The sequence below is a fragment of the Bombus impatiens genome, unplaced genomic scaffold, assembly GCF_000188095.3.
Source record: "Bombus impatiens unplaced genomic scaffold, BIMP_2.2 scf_0504, whole genome shotgun sequence".
Taxonomy (NCBI): Eukaryota; Metazoa; Arthropoda; class Insecta; order Hymenoptera; family Apidae; genus Bombus; species Bombus impatiens.
In genome coordinates this window covers 409540-422199 of record NT_176923.1, presented here as the reverse complement: position 1 = coordinate 422199, position 12660 = coordinate 409540, and the positions used below count along the sequence as shown (strand labels likewise).

Below are 12660 nucleotides of genomic sequence, written 5' to 3'. Positions count from 1 at the left end.
CGTTCCTTTATCCTCAACTCGTATTGTCTAACCGAGACGCGATACTGCAGAAAATTTCGATAAAAAAATCCCTGTACATCTACGGCGTTCTAACGTTGATAATAAATTCTTTTTTCGGAAGAAGATATAAAAACTCTTTGACCGAGTCGATTAAAACTTTCCACATCTTTCTCGTAGAATAGTAGCGAGATGATAGCGAAAGTAGAATTTTTTACCGCTTAAATCGTAAATTATCAAAATTTTTCTGGCTGCTTTTAAACAAACGAGAGTGCGACGCTTTCGTTTCGCACGGATATCGTCCTAGTTTGGGACAGATCTTTTCTGGCTAAGAACTGCTTGATCGAAGAGGGATCGCGGAATATCAAGGAACCGTCGAATTGCAGCGAGTCGGTCTCGGCGTATTTTCTCGCGTCATTAAACCGTGAACAAAAAGTGTATACTTAGTAGGAGGAAGGGGACAGAGCGGAAACAGAAAAATGGCGCGAGAAAAGGAAGAAAGGGGGCGTCGTGCGGCACGCCTACGGCAGGTGAAATCTAACGGAAGATTGAAGAGGGTGACCGGTTGATGTTACAAAGCGAAGAACGCGCGAAAAAGTCTCGCTGCAAAGAGGGGTAATTAGCGTTGGTCCGCTGGTGGATTAATTAAAACGACTCCTTGAAAATGTGACGTCGACGGTTACTTAAAACGAGAAAAGAAAAGGGTTCTGGAATGAAAGGGCTGTTTCGCGGCCGTTCCACGTCGCACCGGCTCTTCCACCAAATATAATTGAACGGTTTTGTGATAAAAACCGGCCAACTCTCGATAATTTAGCTCTTTGTAATTCGCCTTTTGCCTCGCTTCAGCCGTGCTTTAATTTAACTTTGTTTAATTCGTTAGCCCTTCGTTTTCAACGCGTCGCAACCATCGATCCAGGGAAAGGAATTTAAGGATCTTTTGATGAGTTTTTATGTAAATACATCGACCGTAATTCGTCGAAATTTCAGACGTCTAGTTATACTTTCGAAATAGGAACATAATCGGGTATTCGGAAACTTGTTGCCACATATATTGCCGGACTGTTTGACTATTCTTCGTCGATGCGTAAGATACATCGTTGTTTCGTCCAATGACATTTTTTATCCATCAATTTCGAACGTTTCTCTTTAATCGGTACACTTAACGTCCATGTGAAAACACGGCAACGTCTTTTTGAATTTAGCATTCATATTTAGAATTCATAACATTCTTGCAACCTCGGCAATTGCATAACAACGATAACAAGATGTATCTACCGTAAAAAGCACAAGAAATTTTCCGAACAACTTTTCGATGCATTTCGTGTGCGTTTATTTAAACGTGTGAATATTTTCAAAAGACAAAAATCCTGAACTTATCACGAACGTATTCAGACCGATAAAAATTTTTTCGCAAAGATATTTTATCTTATTTTCGATTCGTCGTTAGATGGAAGGGAGAGGAAGTATCGTCGTCGATTTAAATGTCATGCATTTCTAAAGAATCTCAGCGTTAGAAGAATAAAAATCCGATGCTCGATTAGGGAATATTACCCCGTGGTAGACTTTAAACGTGGAATTGGATATGGTATGTACGTTGTCATTCGTTGTAATAGTTTTCAGAAATAACATCGAACGGATCAGATTTCCTTTTTAATTTAATAAATTGCTACAACGAGAGAATAAGAATCGTCGCTATAAAGTTCGAGGTCCTTAACTATGTACATTTGTAAAAAATCTCTTAAACGAAGAAGACGTAATGGCTAGTTATTATAACCGTCGACTAACCACGTTAAATGTCGGATCAACATCCGTTTTAACGGCTAACAATACGTTTAGATAGATACTCTTGTCGCTCTTCCGGCTTCGTAAAAACGCTTACAACTAACTGCGTTACGAGTAACGTATACATATAACGTGAAATATACGACGAAGTTTACGTGTTCGCTGTGATTCGGTCGAAAACCTTTACGCTTCACGCGAAAGTTTACATTCCGTTTTACGCGTCTGCTGCCAACAAGTCCTACCAACTGATACAAATGGAGATTTTTCGGTTCTTCCTTTATAGCATATCGTTCTATACAAAGTTATCATCGTTTCAAGTTAACGGTTATCAATTTTTCGGCCTGTTCGTTTCATACTGCAACTTCCTTTTCTTTACAGCTTTTCCATCGTGCTTGCATAATTCCTTGAAAACCGGTAGAACGATGTTCTATAAATATTTTTAGTGCCTGAGCTATACAAAAATTGATCATTTTCTACAATCCTCCTTTCAACGTGTTACTACGGTCGCGTTTTTTGTGTTACAACGATTTAATGCTCGTAACGACATCCGCATACGATAACAACGGAGTCTCGTTGATTTTTGCGATTTCAATTTTTCTACTAGATAGCCCCATTATCCCAGATTTCCGATCGCGCATCGCTTCTCCTCGTCGTCGAACGAAAACTTCTCCAGAGATTACGTTCATGTGGCAAATACATGCTAACTAGGGTGAGCCTTTCTCCTATGGATTCTGAGTTTTCGCTATTGGGAGACTGCTAAGGAAACGGAAGATTTTAACCCATTCTCATGGGTATTTCGTATAAAAGATAGCCATAAATCGAACAGGGTATCTTCGTCGCCGAAAACCTACTTCGAGGAGGAAAGATATCACTCTGGGATAATAAGTATAACACAGAGAGGTAGGCTTACACAGAACTCGACGAATCGCTGGTACGATTTCTTGGCAACAAACGCGTTTTCTTTGTTACGTACTTAATATACGTAATCCAGAAGATGTTTTTGCTCACGGAAACACCCGGCCTTTCGTTTTCAAACACTAACTTGATGAGAATAATTGGACCATCTATATTTACTTAACTCTCGTGGTCCCTTAGGCATAACAAAAAAGAACATCACAAAAGCAACAAAGATTATCATACATTGTGCGAACGCGATACTAGTTACACTGATCGATACAACGAATATTTACATTGCCACAAACAAACGTATGTGTACGGTAGGCAATACAAACATGTAACAAATTCTACATTTAATCCGCCATAACGCAATTTACTCGCTTCGTATGCACGCTTTTATTCGAGCATCCGCACAAAAATATCCGCGGGAATGGTACGTAATAACTTTATTCCGGAAATAAGCTTTAATGAGAATGGTTTAGAGGTTTCTCCCTATAAAAGAATAAAATTAAGTAGTCGGTACGAATAGCCCCGCAGAGCTTTTGGGTAAACTGTTTCAGCGTTTCTTTTCTTAATTCCTGGCAACACTCCCTTTCTTTAACCAGTGCTGCGCATCGGTGCACTCGACCTCTACCGCTGATCCAGTCTTTTATTTCCGAAATAAAACTCGTATTCAAATTTCTGGCACAATTGTCCGTGCGCTGAGTTGCGACGGAATGACTGGCCTTTATATTCGTAATACCTTCGAAAGAAACTGGCGCGCGCATCGTTGCAACGTATTTGTAGATTTCTACGATGCGATTCCACGAAAACAAACTTTTATCGCGCGAATAAAGGAAAAAAGTTGCGTGACAAAGCGTTTGCGCGCTCTTGGACTGATTTACGATCTGGCAATGAAAACAACGTCGAATCACATCGTTTCTAAATCAAGACCATTTAAAACGTTCACGCGATACGACTGTCGTGACACAGAAAATCTCGAAAACGTCGTTGCACTTACGCGATACGCATATTTTTACGCATATATATATATATGTACTTACGTTCCAATATCCTTTCATCTCTATCTTCTTTCTTAGATTCCCTTAGAGTCTCTCGTTTCTATCGGGTCTACGTAAATTCTTCGACGATCTATAAACGTCTCGTTCGAAACTTTCCTAAAACGTTCTCTCTGATATGCAACATGCTTATAGTAGTTCCTGTTTCTAAATGAATTTTCGTTCACACTCGTAAGTCGATTATTCGCGACAGACGCGGAAGACTATACGCTCTTCCGTCTGGCGTTGATTGTATTTCCCGATGACAGGAATAGTATGTAACAAGTTTGCCAGGATAGCAATATCCTTTTCGAGGTAAACGTATAGAAACGTATAGACGAAAACAAGACGAAAGTTTTCACGACACGGGACTGAAGCGAGTTTATCATTGGACGCCGTGGCAACATTTCGAACGAGTTTTTTCTTTAATTATATCCAGTCTCGATAGCAGTTGCGCTACCGTAACTCGATTGCCCATTCGATCGTAAAATTACGCAGAAGATCATCGCGGAGGCTCGTTAAAGAGATTTAATCGATTCGCAAAATGTTTTTAACGATTCGATAACAACTGAGAACGAGGCGATTTTCTATAGTGCTACGAACAATTTAACTCGTAGAAACGTATTATCGTACCATACGTTCTTTAACATACATGCGCAACCGATTCGAGCGAACGCGTTTCAAGCTAACGCCGAAGAAAGCAGGAAAGATTTCCTGCCGCGAGTACGACGTATCTACTTGATGGAAAGACTAAAGGAGACGGACTAAAGACAGGAGACTCGATACAATGGAAACTCATCTGTCGAATCCGTACCGGTCTGGCGTTAAACGTGTACGAAAATCGTCGAGGATGATTGCCGCGCGAAATCGTAAGAAAGACAGCGAGAGAATAGAAGGGAGAGTTGGAAAAATTCGCTAGTATTTGTCGCAATATCAAAAAGAAATCACTTAGATTAGGTTGCATGTCGCTGGACATTACGGTATAACGTTGAACTAGGAAACAAGAAACACAACTAAAAGATCGAGTATTTTCATAAAGGTGTTCTCTCAAGGGACAAAGGAAGAATGTAACTTATTCGGAAATATGTTCTTACGATCGATAATGCAGACGACGACGCTTAGACGAGTTAGACGAAGTCGACGTCGGTTTGTCGTTTTGAACGAAGACGAACTCGATCGCCGCGGCTCGCTAACACGCAATTTACGCCGCAGTTAAACCCTTCCATGAAAACCAAGCACCGGCTAAATGATCATGAAAAGAAGTAGAACGAGGGTAAGTAAGGTCGCAGCCACTCCGCCGCCGCTGCCGTGATGCATTGCCGCTGGATGCTCTGCAACAAACCGAAATTTACGGTGCGATGTAAAAAGGTAGTTTCCATTTTGCCAACCGTAATGAATTACATTGGAAACAACATTCACGGCGAAACTGTCGCGTTCTCGAGAAAAAGACGACTTTTCGATCGATCGACGCGACTCGACGCGACTCGACGCGACTCGACGCGACTCGACGCGACTCGACGCGACTCGACGCGACTCGACGCGACTCGACGCGACTCGACGCGACTCGACGCGACTCGACGCGACTCGACGCGACTCGACGCGACTCGACGCGACTCGACGCGACTCGACGCGACTCGACGCGACTCGACGCGACTCGACGCGACTCGACGCGACTCGACGCGACTCGACGCGACTCGACGCGACTCGACGCGACTCGACGCGACTCGACGCGACTCGACGCGACTCGACGCGACTCGACGCGACTCGACGCGACTCGACGCGACTCGACGCGACTCGACGCGACTCGACGCGACTCGACGCGACTCGACGCGACTCGACGCGACTCGACGCGACTCGACGCGACTCGACGCGACTCGACGCGACTCGACGCGACTCGACGCGACTCGACGCGACTCGACGCGACTCGACGCGACTCGACGCGACTCGACGCGACTCGACGCGACTCGACGCGACTCGACGCGACTCGACGCGACTCGACGCGACTCGACGCGACTCGACGCGACTCGACGCGACTCGACGCGACTCGACGCGACTCGACGCGACTCGACGCGACTCGACGCGACTCGACGCGACTCGACGCGACTCGACGTCACACCACGCTCAGCTAGACGAACATCTCCACTCGCTTTAAGCAATTAAACGTAATTGTACGCGAACAGCGTCTTCTAATATGTCTGAGTGATGCGTAAATGAAATTTTGGGAACTTCTGAAACTGGTTGTAACGCGTTGCGCTCGTTCGCAACAAACTCTTCCCGGCAAGTTTCCCGGTTCCTTCCCTGCGATGTGGCGCGAGAGAACCCCGGCATGTACGCGACCGAAGATTTCATTTTGATTACGCGGTTTACGAAACTCGTTTGTACCCGGTTTTGCACGCACACCTCCGCCATCGAGAATAAAACGAATCAAGATAATGGGTTATCGTAACAACGTCGGCCTGCATCTCGAAAACTAAAACACAGAGATATTTAATTTAGGGCGTCGCTGTGCTATTTGGGTTAATGTTATGCAAAGTGATTTCGGCGACTAACAGCGGGAAAAATTGAAAGAAAATATCGTATAGCTCCGTAATGTGGTGTTGCGACAAACGATTTGAGTAATTACCTCGACCGACTACCTTCGTCTTTAATATCTCTCAAATAAACAGCGTACAACGAAATTGGAAACATTCGCGTTCTTTATAAAAGTACCAAAATAAATAAATAAATAAATGAATGAATAAATAAAATAAAAGTACCAAACGGTTATACTCGTTGGCGATAACTTGTTTACAGAGGAGATGCTCGTGTCGAGGTGGACGAATATCAAAGAATATCGTATCGCCAATAGCCAGAACTATAAATGTGTCAACGGGGTTTAGGTTCGGCAACGGCTTCGAGTGTCCTTATTCGAGGGCCATTGCGTTATATTCTAAAGTTACGTACAGACGATGCGAAACTAATCCACGAGGCTGCCTCGGGACCAATCAACGATTATCGGTCTTTTTTTTTACCCAGATCAGTGCCTCTCGTAGCTTCTTACTCGCTTCGTTTTGGGCGCGTATCGAAACGACTTTGTCGAAAGTTGAAAATAATAAGAATTCTAGAAGAATATGGCCACGGAATAGGAAAGACGACATACCATAAGAGAACTGATAAATGACACGACATATTGTTTCATATAGCGCGACCAAAGGTCGGTACTGTTTGTACGAGAGTTTGTACGATTGCACTTAATCGAATTAGTGGCACGATTAAAACAAAGAACGATGTTTTCGTTTACCATTGACGATGTGAATGTGCACGCTGCTGGAATGGGTGTTACTCGGCGAACAGGTGTACAGGCCTGCGTCTGCCTCGATCGCTCTCTGAATGAGCAAACGGCTGGAAGTCACGGGTCCTCTCTCCGTGACCAAGCTGATACCACCCCTCGGTGTGTCGAAGGTAATCGCCTGCGAAACAAAGAAGACGGACAGCGCGTCGCATTATCCACCTCGTAACGTGACTACCACCGAATAAAGCTACTTGGCGTTGCAGACGAGGGAACAAGTGGTGACAGGAAGTGTCTCTTTCGAGTGGCGAAATGCGTTGCGGAATAAATGCCTTTAAAACACGTTTCCAGCCTACGCCGAGATGCCGACTACCTACGAAACGGCTCCTCGAGCCTACTTTTCGCTTCCATATTTTCTTCTCTTCGTTTCTCAGCCTCTTCTCTTCTTCGTATTTTCAACGAAGTTGGCGAACGAAACAGAAGAACGATTTACGCAAAGTAACTGAAAACGAAAATAGAACGCGAGTTTCGATCCACTCCCGTCGCGTTTGTTTATTCCTCTTTGATCGACTATCGTTCTTTCGGTCGTTTATAATACGCTGACCGAAGAGCAGAGGAGAAATACGACGGCCTTTTCCTAATAAATTCCTAGTAGCGAACGACGAGCCTCGATTCTCGATCAACGGCAGCTTTATCTCAGTCACGAATAATTTACGTTCGAATCGTCTTTATTTACACGCTGCCCCTCTACGCATCGTTGTCCAGGAACAATCGCGAGCTTGTTAGCAGGCTTCGTAAATAACGGGGCTCGTAGGAACGCTATTGACTGCAACGATAATCGATATCGTAGGATAACAATGAACCGCGTGTACAATGTACACGTATTCCTTCGACCCCTCTTTAATGTTACAAACAACGACGTTAGTTGCTTATCGCGAGAATAGCTGTTCTCTGTTAGCGCGCGAAAACTTGAAAACCCTTCGGTGTCTTCTGCTTTTGGCGTGCATAAGAGGAAAACGTTGCGAGTACTTACTTCGTGATCGTGACTCCAAACGATCGTGGACGGTGGCTCGGGAGCATATTTGACCAGGCATGTGAGGTTTATCGTGCTGTACTTGTTGATGAAGAGATCCGGAGCTCCGGCGATCTCAGTGACCGGCTCTGCGATCAGAACGAACTCTTTATTGGTTTTACTGGTTAAACCGATGGGCACGTGCATATAAACCGAAAGGCATCTGTTTAGTTTTGACGAAGGAAATGAAGAAAAGTTAGGTGGGGAAGATGAACGAGGATATACGAGCGAGGGAAATTAGAAAAAAATTCCGAGGAAAATTAATTAACCTGAGAGATACGATCAATCTTAGCGAGAGATCTTACGTTCTTTTATTTTATATCTAGCCATGTATTTAAAATATATCGTTGGTAGTGCAAATCGCTCCATCTCCCAAGATTTCCCACGATACGTTAGAAATTATGAAAGATATTTTTAGGCGTACAGCGGCAACTCGAGACCAAGCTCGCGAGATTCGGTTACAGTGTTTCGTGATCCTTCCGTGTCTAAAATATCGTAGAATGTAAATTTCATACTTGCTTGTCGAGAGTAACGCCACCAAGTATACCACGTAACCAGCGAATAGATGTTTCGATTATTACGCGTGGCAATCCCTTCGATGACTCGATGATCCTATTAGATTTACAGACACGATACGAGGATCGAAGTCGGGTAAAGTGACGTTAACGAAGAATAGTGGTCTGGATGTTTCTCTTAAATAGCAAAAAGAAACGGTTGAAGGGAAACGCTTGTTTTTGCCCTGGAGTGCTCAAATTCAATCTTATTGTTAGACACAGGGAGAAGGTTGGTCCGTCGAATAAAATCCAATAACGGCGAACGAAGATCTCTCGATACGATATATCCGATACTGTTTCTCGAAAGCAGCACTTGACCGAGGGAATACCGATCGGATCGACTCTACATAAGTCGGAATTCCCTTCGAAGGAATTCGCGTCGCGTACAATCAACGAAAGGCCGCCTACTTCGGAATGCGTCTACTTACTCGGAAAAGCGTATCGTCTATCGAATCGTTTTGATGGGACGTCTCGTGTTCTGCGAGCATTACGATGTACATAAATTTGATCAAACGGACGAACCTTCCCTTCGGACAGCCGCTACGGAATCTTAAGTTAATAAGTTTTGCTTTATCCTCCTTGCTCTTCTGCTTGCTTTGTTTGCTTGAACGAGTCGCAGAAACAACGCGAGATATTCGTAACGGCAGCACGTATTCCACGACGATAGATTGGATTAGCACACCTCAGTTTGCTTCTTTTTTCGTATCGAGAGAAATTATCGGAACGTATTCTATTCCGCGTGACTCGTTACGCGTAGATTTCGAGCACGTAAAGAGGGAGGACGAAATATGAAACAAAGCTGAAATAGAATTAAGGAGCCCCCAGACCAACCTAAAATATTCGCAGCGGCAGCGAACGTTTCGCACTTGGCTATGAATAAACAGGTGGATTTTGCCGGCGTCGCCGCCGCTGCCGCTCCACGCCGTAGGGAATATTTCGTTGCTGCTACTCCTGCGAATATTTCGCGTTGGTTTCTGCAGTTGACATTAGGTTTCTAGCGAGTTTGTCCGTTGCCGTAATTCATCGTACAATTGTCACACAGAGACCTAAGATTACGGATGCGCTAGGAGGAGTACGTTTCTTGAGCGTTCGATGTAGAGTTTGGATTATCTGACAAGCTCGAGCTCCGGATTTCCTTGGTTTGCTGACCAACTTTAGGGTCGTCCTGCCAACTCGGGCACCTTCGCTTCCTCTCCGGTAGCGTGTCCTTCGACTGTTAAATGCACCGCAATATCTGCGATACAACGTTCTCGCAAACAATTTACGGAAGCTCCGTAAAACTCTCGCTGCACCTGCTACGTATAACGATAAAACGATAAAAACTTATCGCGGTAAAATAATCCACCGGAAAACGATGTTCCTGCCGTAGCCTGCTACAGCCAGAATTATGTCGCTCGAACGATGCGAAAAATATCCATGTTAGGAAGAGCGTAGCAGCAAATAGAATTCAGATTTTCCTATTTTCCTGATAGAGTGATCGTTGACTTTTGCTCCAGAGACTGCAATTTCGTTGGTAGACGGTTGACCGTTGACAGGACGGTACACGGTACACAAACATCGACAGTGGTAATCGCCTCACTGGTGCGGTCTTGTTATTCCCGTGGCATTTTGCAGCAAGGAATAACAGGTTTATTCGCGCGACGGTTCATCCACGACGGAGGAAGAGAAGCGAGAACGGCTACGGGGATTCCTCGAGTTTCTCGAATTCTCTTTGGTCAGTCATGATTTGCTGACCAACCCCTGGTTCTCGCTTCCGTGTTCAATTTTCAACGACGCTGCCTTAAGAGGGTCGTACATTCTCGAACAAATACGTTTTCGCTGTAAACAGAGTTGCTTCTTATTCGGCCGAGACGCAAATTGCTTCGTACAGCGTCAGCTTACGCTCGAGGGAATTGCTTTGTTCGCTCCTCGAAGACGTAAAAATCTTTCCTGGATTAAATTAAAAGACTCGAGAAACGGTAAACGCATCGACCAAGACTTCTAAGCGCGAGCTACCGTCAAAGATTTCGTCGTTCTTCGAAGAACCATCGAACCGGCCGATAAGTTGCGCGCTATCCGAACAAGGACGACCGGCGATCGTTCGAGCGAAATTTGACATCAGCGAGAGATCTTGGCTTCCTCTGAAGAAGCCTTAAGCGTTAAGGATCGCGGTGACCCTTCAACGGCATATTGCTTCTCCTCCGGGAACTTTGACTGGACCGAAGGAACAAGGGGGCAAGTATCGGTACAGAAGACAGTTTACGTGGCAGTAGCGACACCTCGAGAATTCGCTCCTTGAGGAATAATCGATCCGTTCTTTGGTAGCTGTCTCGTAGGGAATTCATCGACGTTCGTACGCGAAGAAATCGATCGATTACGCTGAAAGCTCGGCGGGCCTGCCTGTTAGCGTATCGATTCGTTCGTCACCGATGTCGCTTACCGCGAAAGATGTCCGTTTCGACAAACGTTTGCTCTTTTTAGGCGGTTTTCGATCCGAAATTTTTTCTCCGACTTACTTCGATCGACGAAACATAGATATTCTTTCGAGGCAAGTTCAAAACGACAAAATTTAAATATGGAGAACGTTTGTTCCGATAATTCCGTAACTGGGTTTGGCCAGAATCTCCGAGGTTCGTCCAATTCGACGAATTAATATCTACCCAAACCGTCGATCTTCAGTCGATGTTTATTTGGCCTCGGAGCTACGACAGGAAATAAATCGAAGAGGCCCTGGATACCTAACTCGACCGCGACTTCGGCCGCAATTGAATCACCGGTGCTCCCAATGGCTCGCAAAAAAGGCTAACAAGTGGAAGTGGATAGTAAATCGACGCTCCGGCAAGAATAGAATTCTCCTCGACGTTGATACACCGAAATCCCGACGATCTAATCAACTTGATTCCATGGCTTTAAAACCTCCCGCTCCAGCGTTTTATTCGCTTTTTAAGAAACGATATTTTCGCCTCGCTTTTCTTCCTATTTGCCTTTCGCCTAATTTTATGCCGTATTCCGAATTTTGTTTCTTCGCAATTCGTTGAGATTAGAAACGTAACTTTCGTTGCGAATTTTACGCGCGTGGCAACTTTGACGAAAGCAACGAATGCCACGACGAACAGACAATTCTTTCCTCGAGTGTGATAATTCATCGTCCGTAAAAACTGAGAAATCGAGGTCGTTGTCGTAACGAAGAAGTTAGCCTAAGAGTTTCGAAGAGTTTAGCAGCCTAAAAGCTCGATATTCGTAATTGTGCAGGGCTATCGTTTCACCGATCAAAACGACTTTGCTCGCAATTTATCAACGAAGCTGCTACGAAAGGGCGAGGCCAAAATTCCTGAAGGCGAAGCGCGCGTGAAATCGTTCGATTCGCTACGTAGCCTCGTTTCATCTGGAAATACAGAGAGACCGTCGTGTCAGAGTCACGACGTGACTGGAGACTGGAACATCAGCCAGAGGCGTAGATAAATTATTCCGGTACGTGAAAAGAGAGTTGGCGATCGATAACGAAGGCTAGCGCCCCGCGTCCCACGCGAGCCAGAAGGTTCAACGTCGCAAAGCGATTTCCATTGCGGTTGAAGGTCGTGACCGGTGTTCGGAAGGACAATAACGCCGGACTTGGTCTACGAGGACGTTCACCCGACGGACATGCACAGAACCGGCGGGGCGGTATCGAGTATGACTTAACTGAGTAGGATAAGCGTGCGATCGACGCGACGCATGTATTATTAGCAACGCTTCGTCGCGTCGCGTTGCATCGCGTTGCGACCATTGCGATCGAAACCGTTCGAGCCGCTCCTACGGTTTCAGAACCTATGATTCCCATATGTTACGCGCCATATCCTCCGTGTCACGACACGACTCACGTACTCTGCCCTGCCCTTCTATCACCGACACGAACACTCCTCTCTCCGATAATAATCTTCCGTCCACGCCATTACCGATAGAAATTGATTGCGTTCGGATCCACCGACCGATAGCTTTCGCGCGTCCCTGCAACGGCTTGCGGCCACGGAAATCGAGCCGAACTCTGATCATCGCATCGTCCGCAGAGAAATCGTCCCGTCCGTTTTACGCGGG

The 12660-nt window shown here is 45.2% G+C and overlaps 1 protein-coding gene across 2 annotated transcripts in view; it reads right to left on the bottom strand.

Annotated features, from left to right (window-relative positions):
- Positions 1–1634: 1634 nt before the first annotated feature.
- LOC100749721 (zwei Ig domain protein zig-8-like) overlaps positions 1635–12660 on the bottom strand; it is a 59611-nt gene continuing 48585 nt past the window's right edge. For both annotated transcript variants that reach the window (XM_003491089.3, XM_024368993.1), the window contains exons 5-7: positions 8015–8142; positions 6994–7162; positions 1635–5044 (exon numbers count right to left, since the gene is read on the bottom strand). In XM_003491089.3, coding sequence (XP_003491137.1) covers positions 4956–5044; positions 6994–7162; positions 8015–8142 — 386 coding nt within the window. In that variant the 3' untranslated portion in view covers positions 1635–4955. The remainder of the gene's footprint in view (positions 5045–6993; positions 7163–8014; positions 8143–12660) is intronic.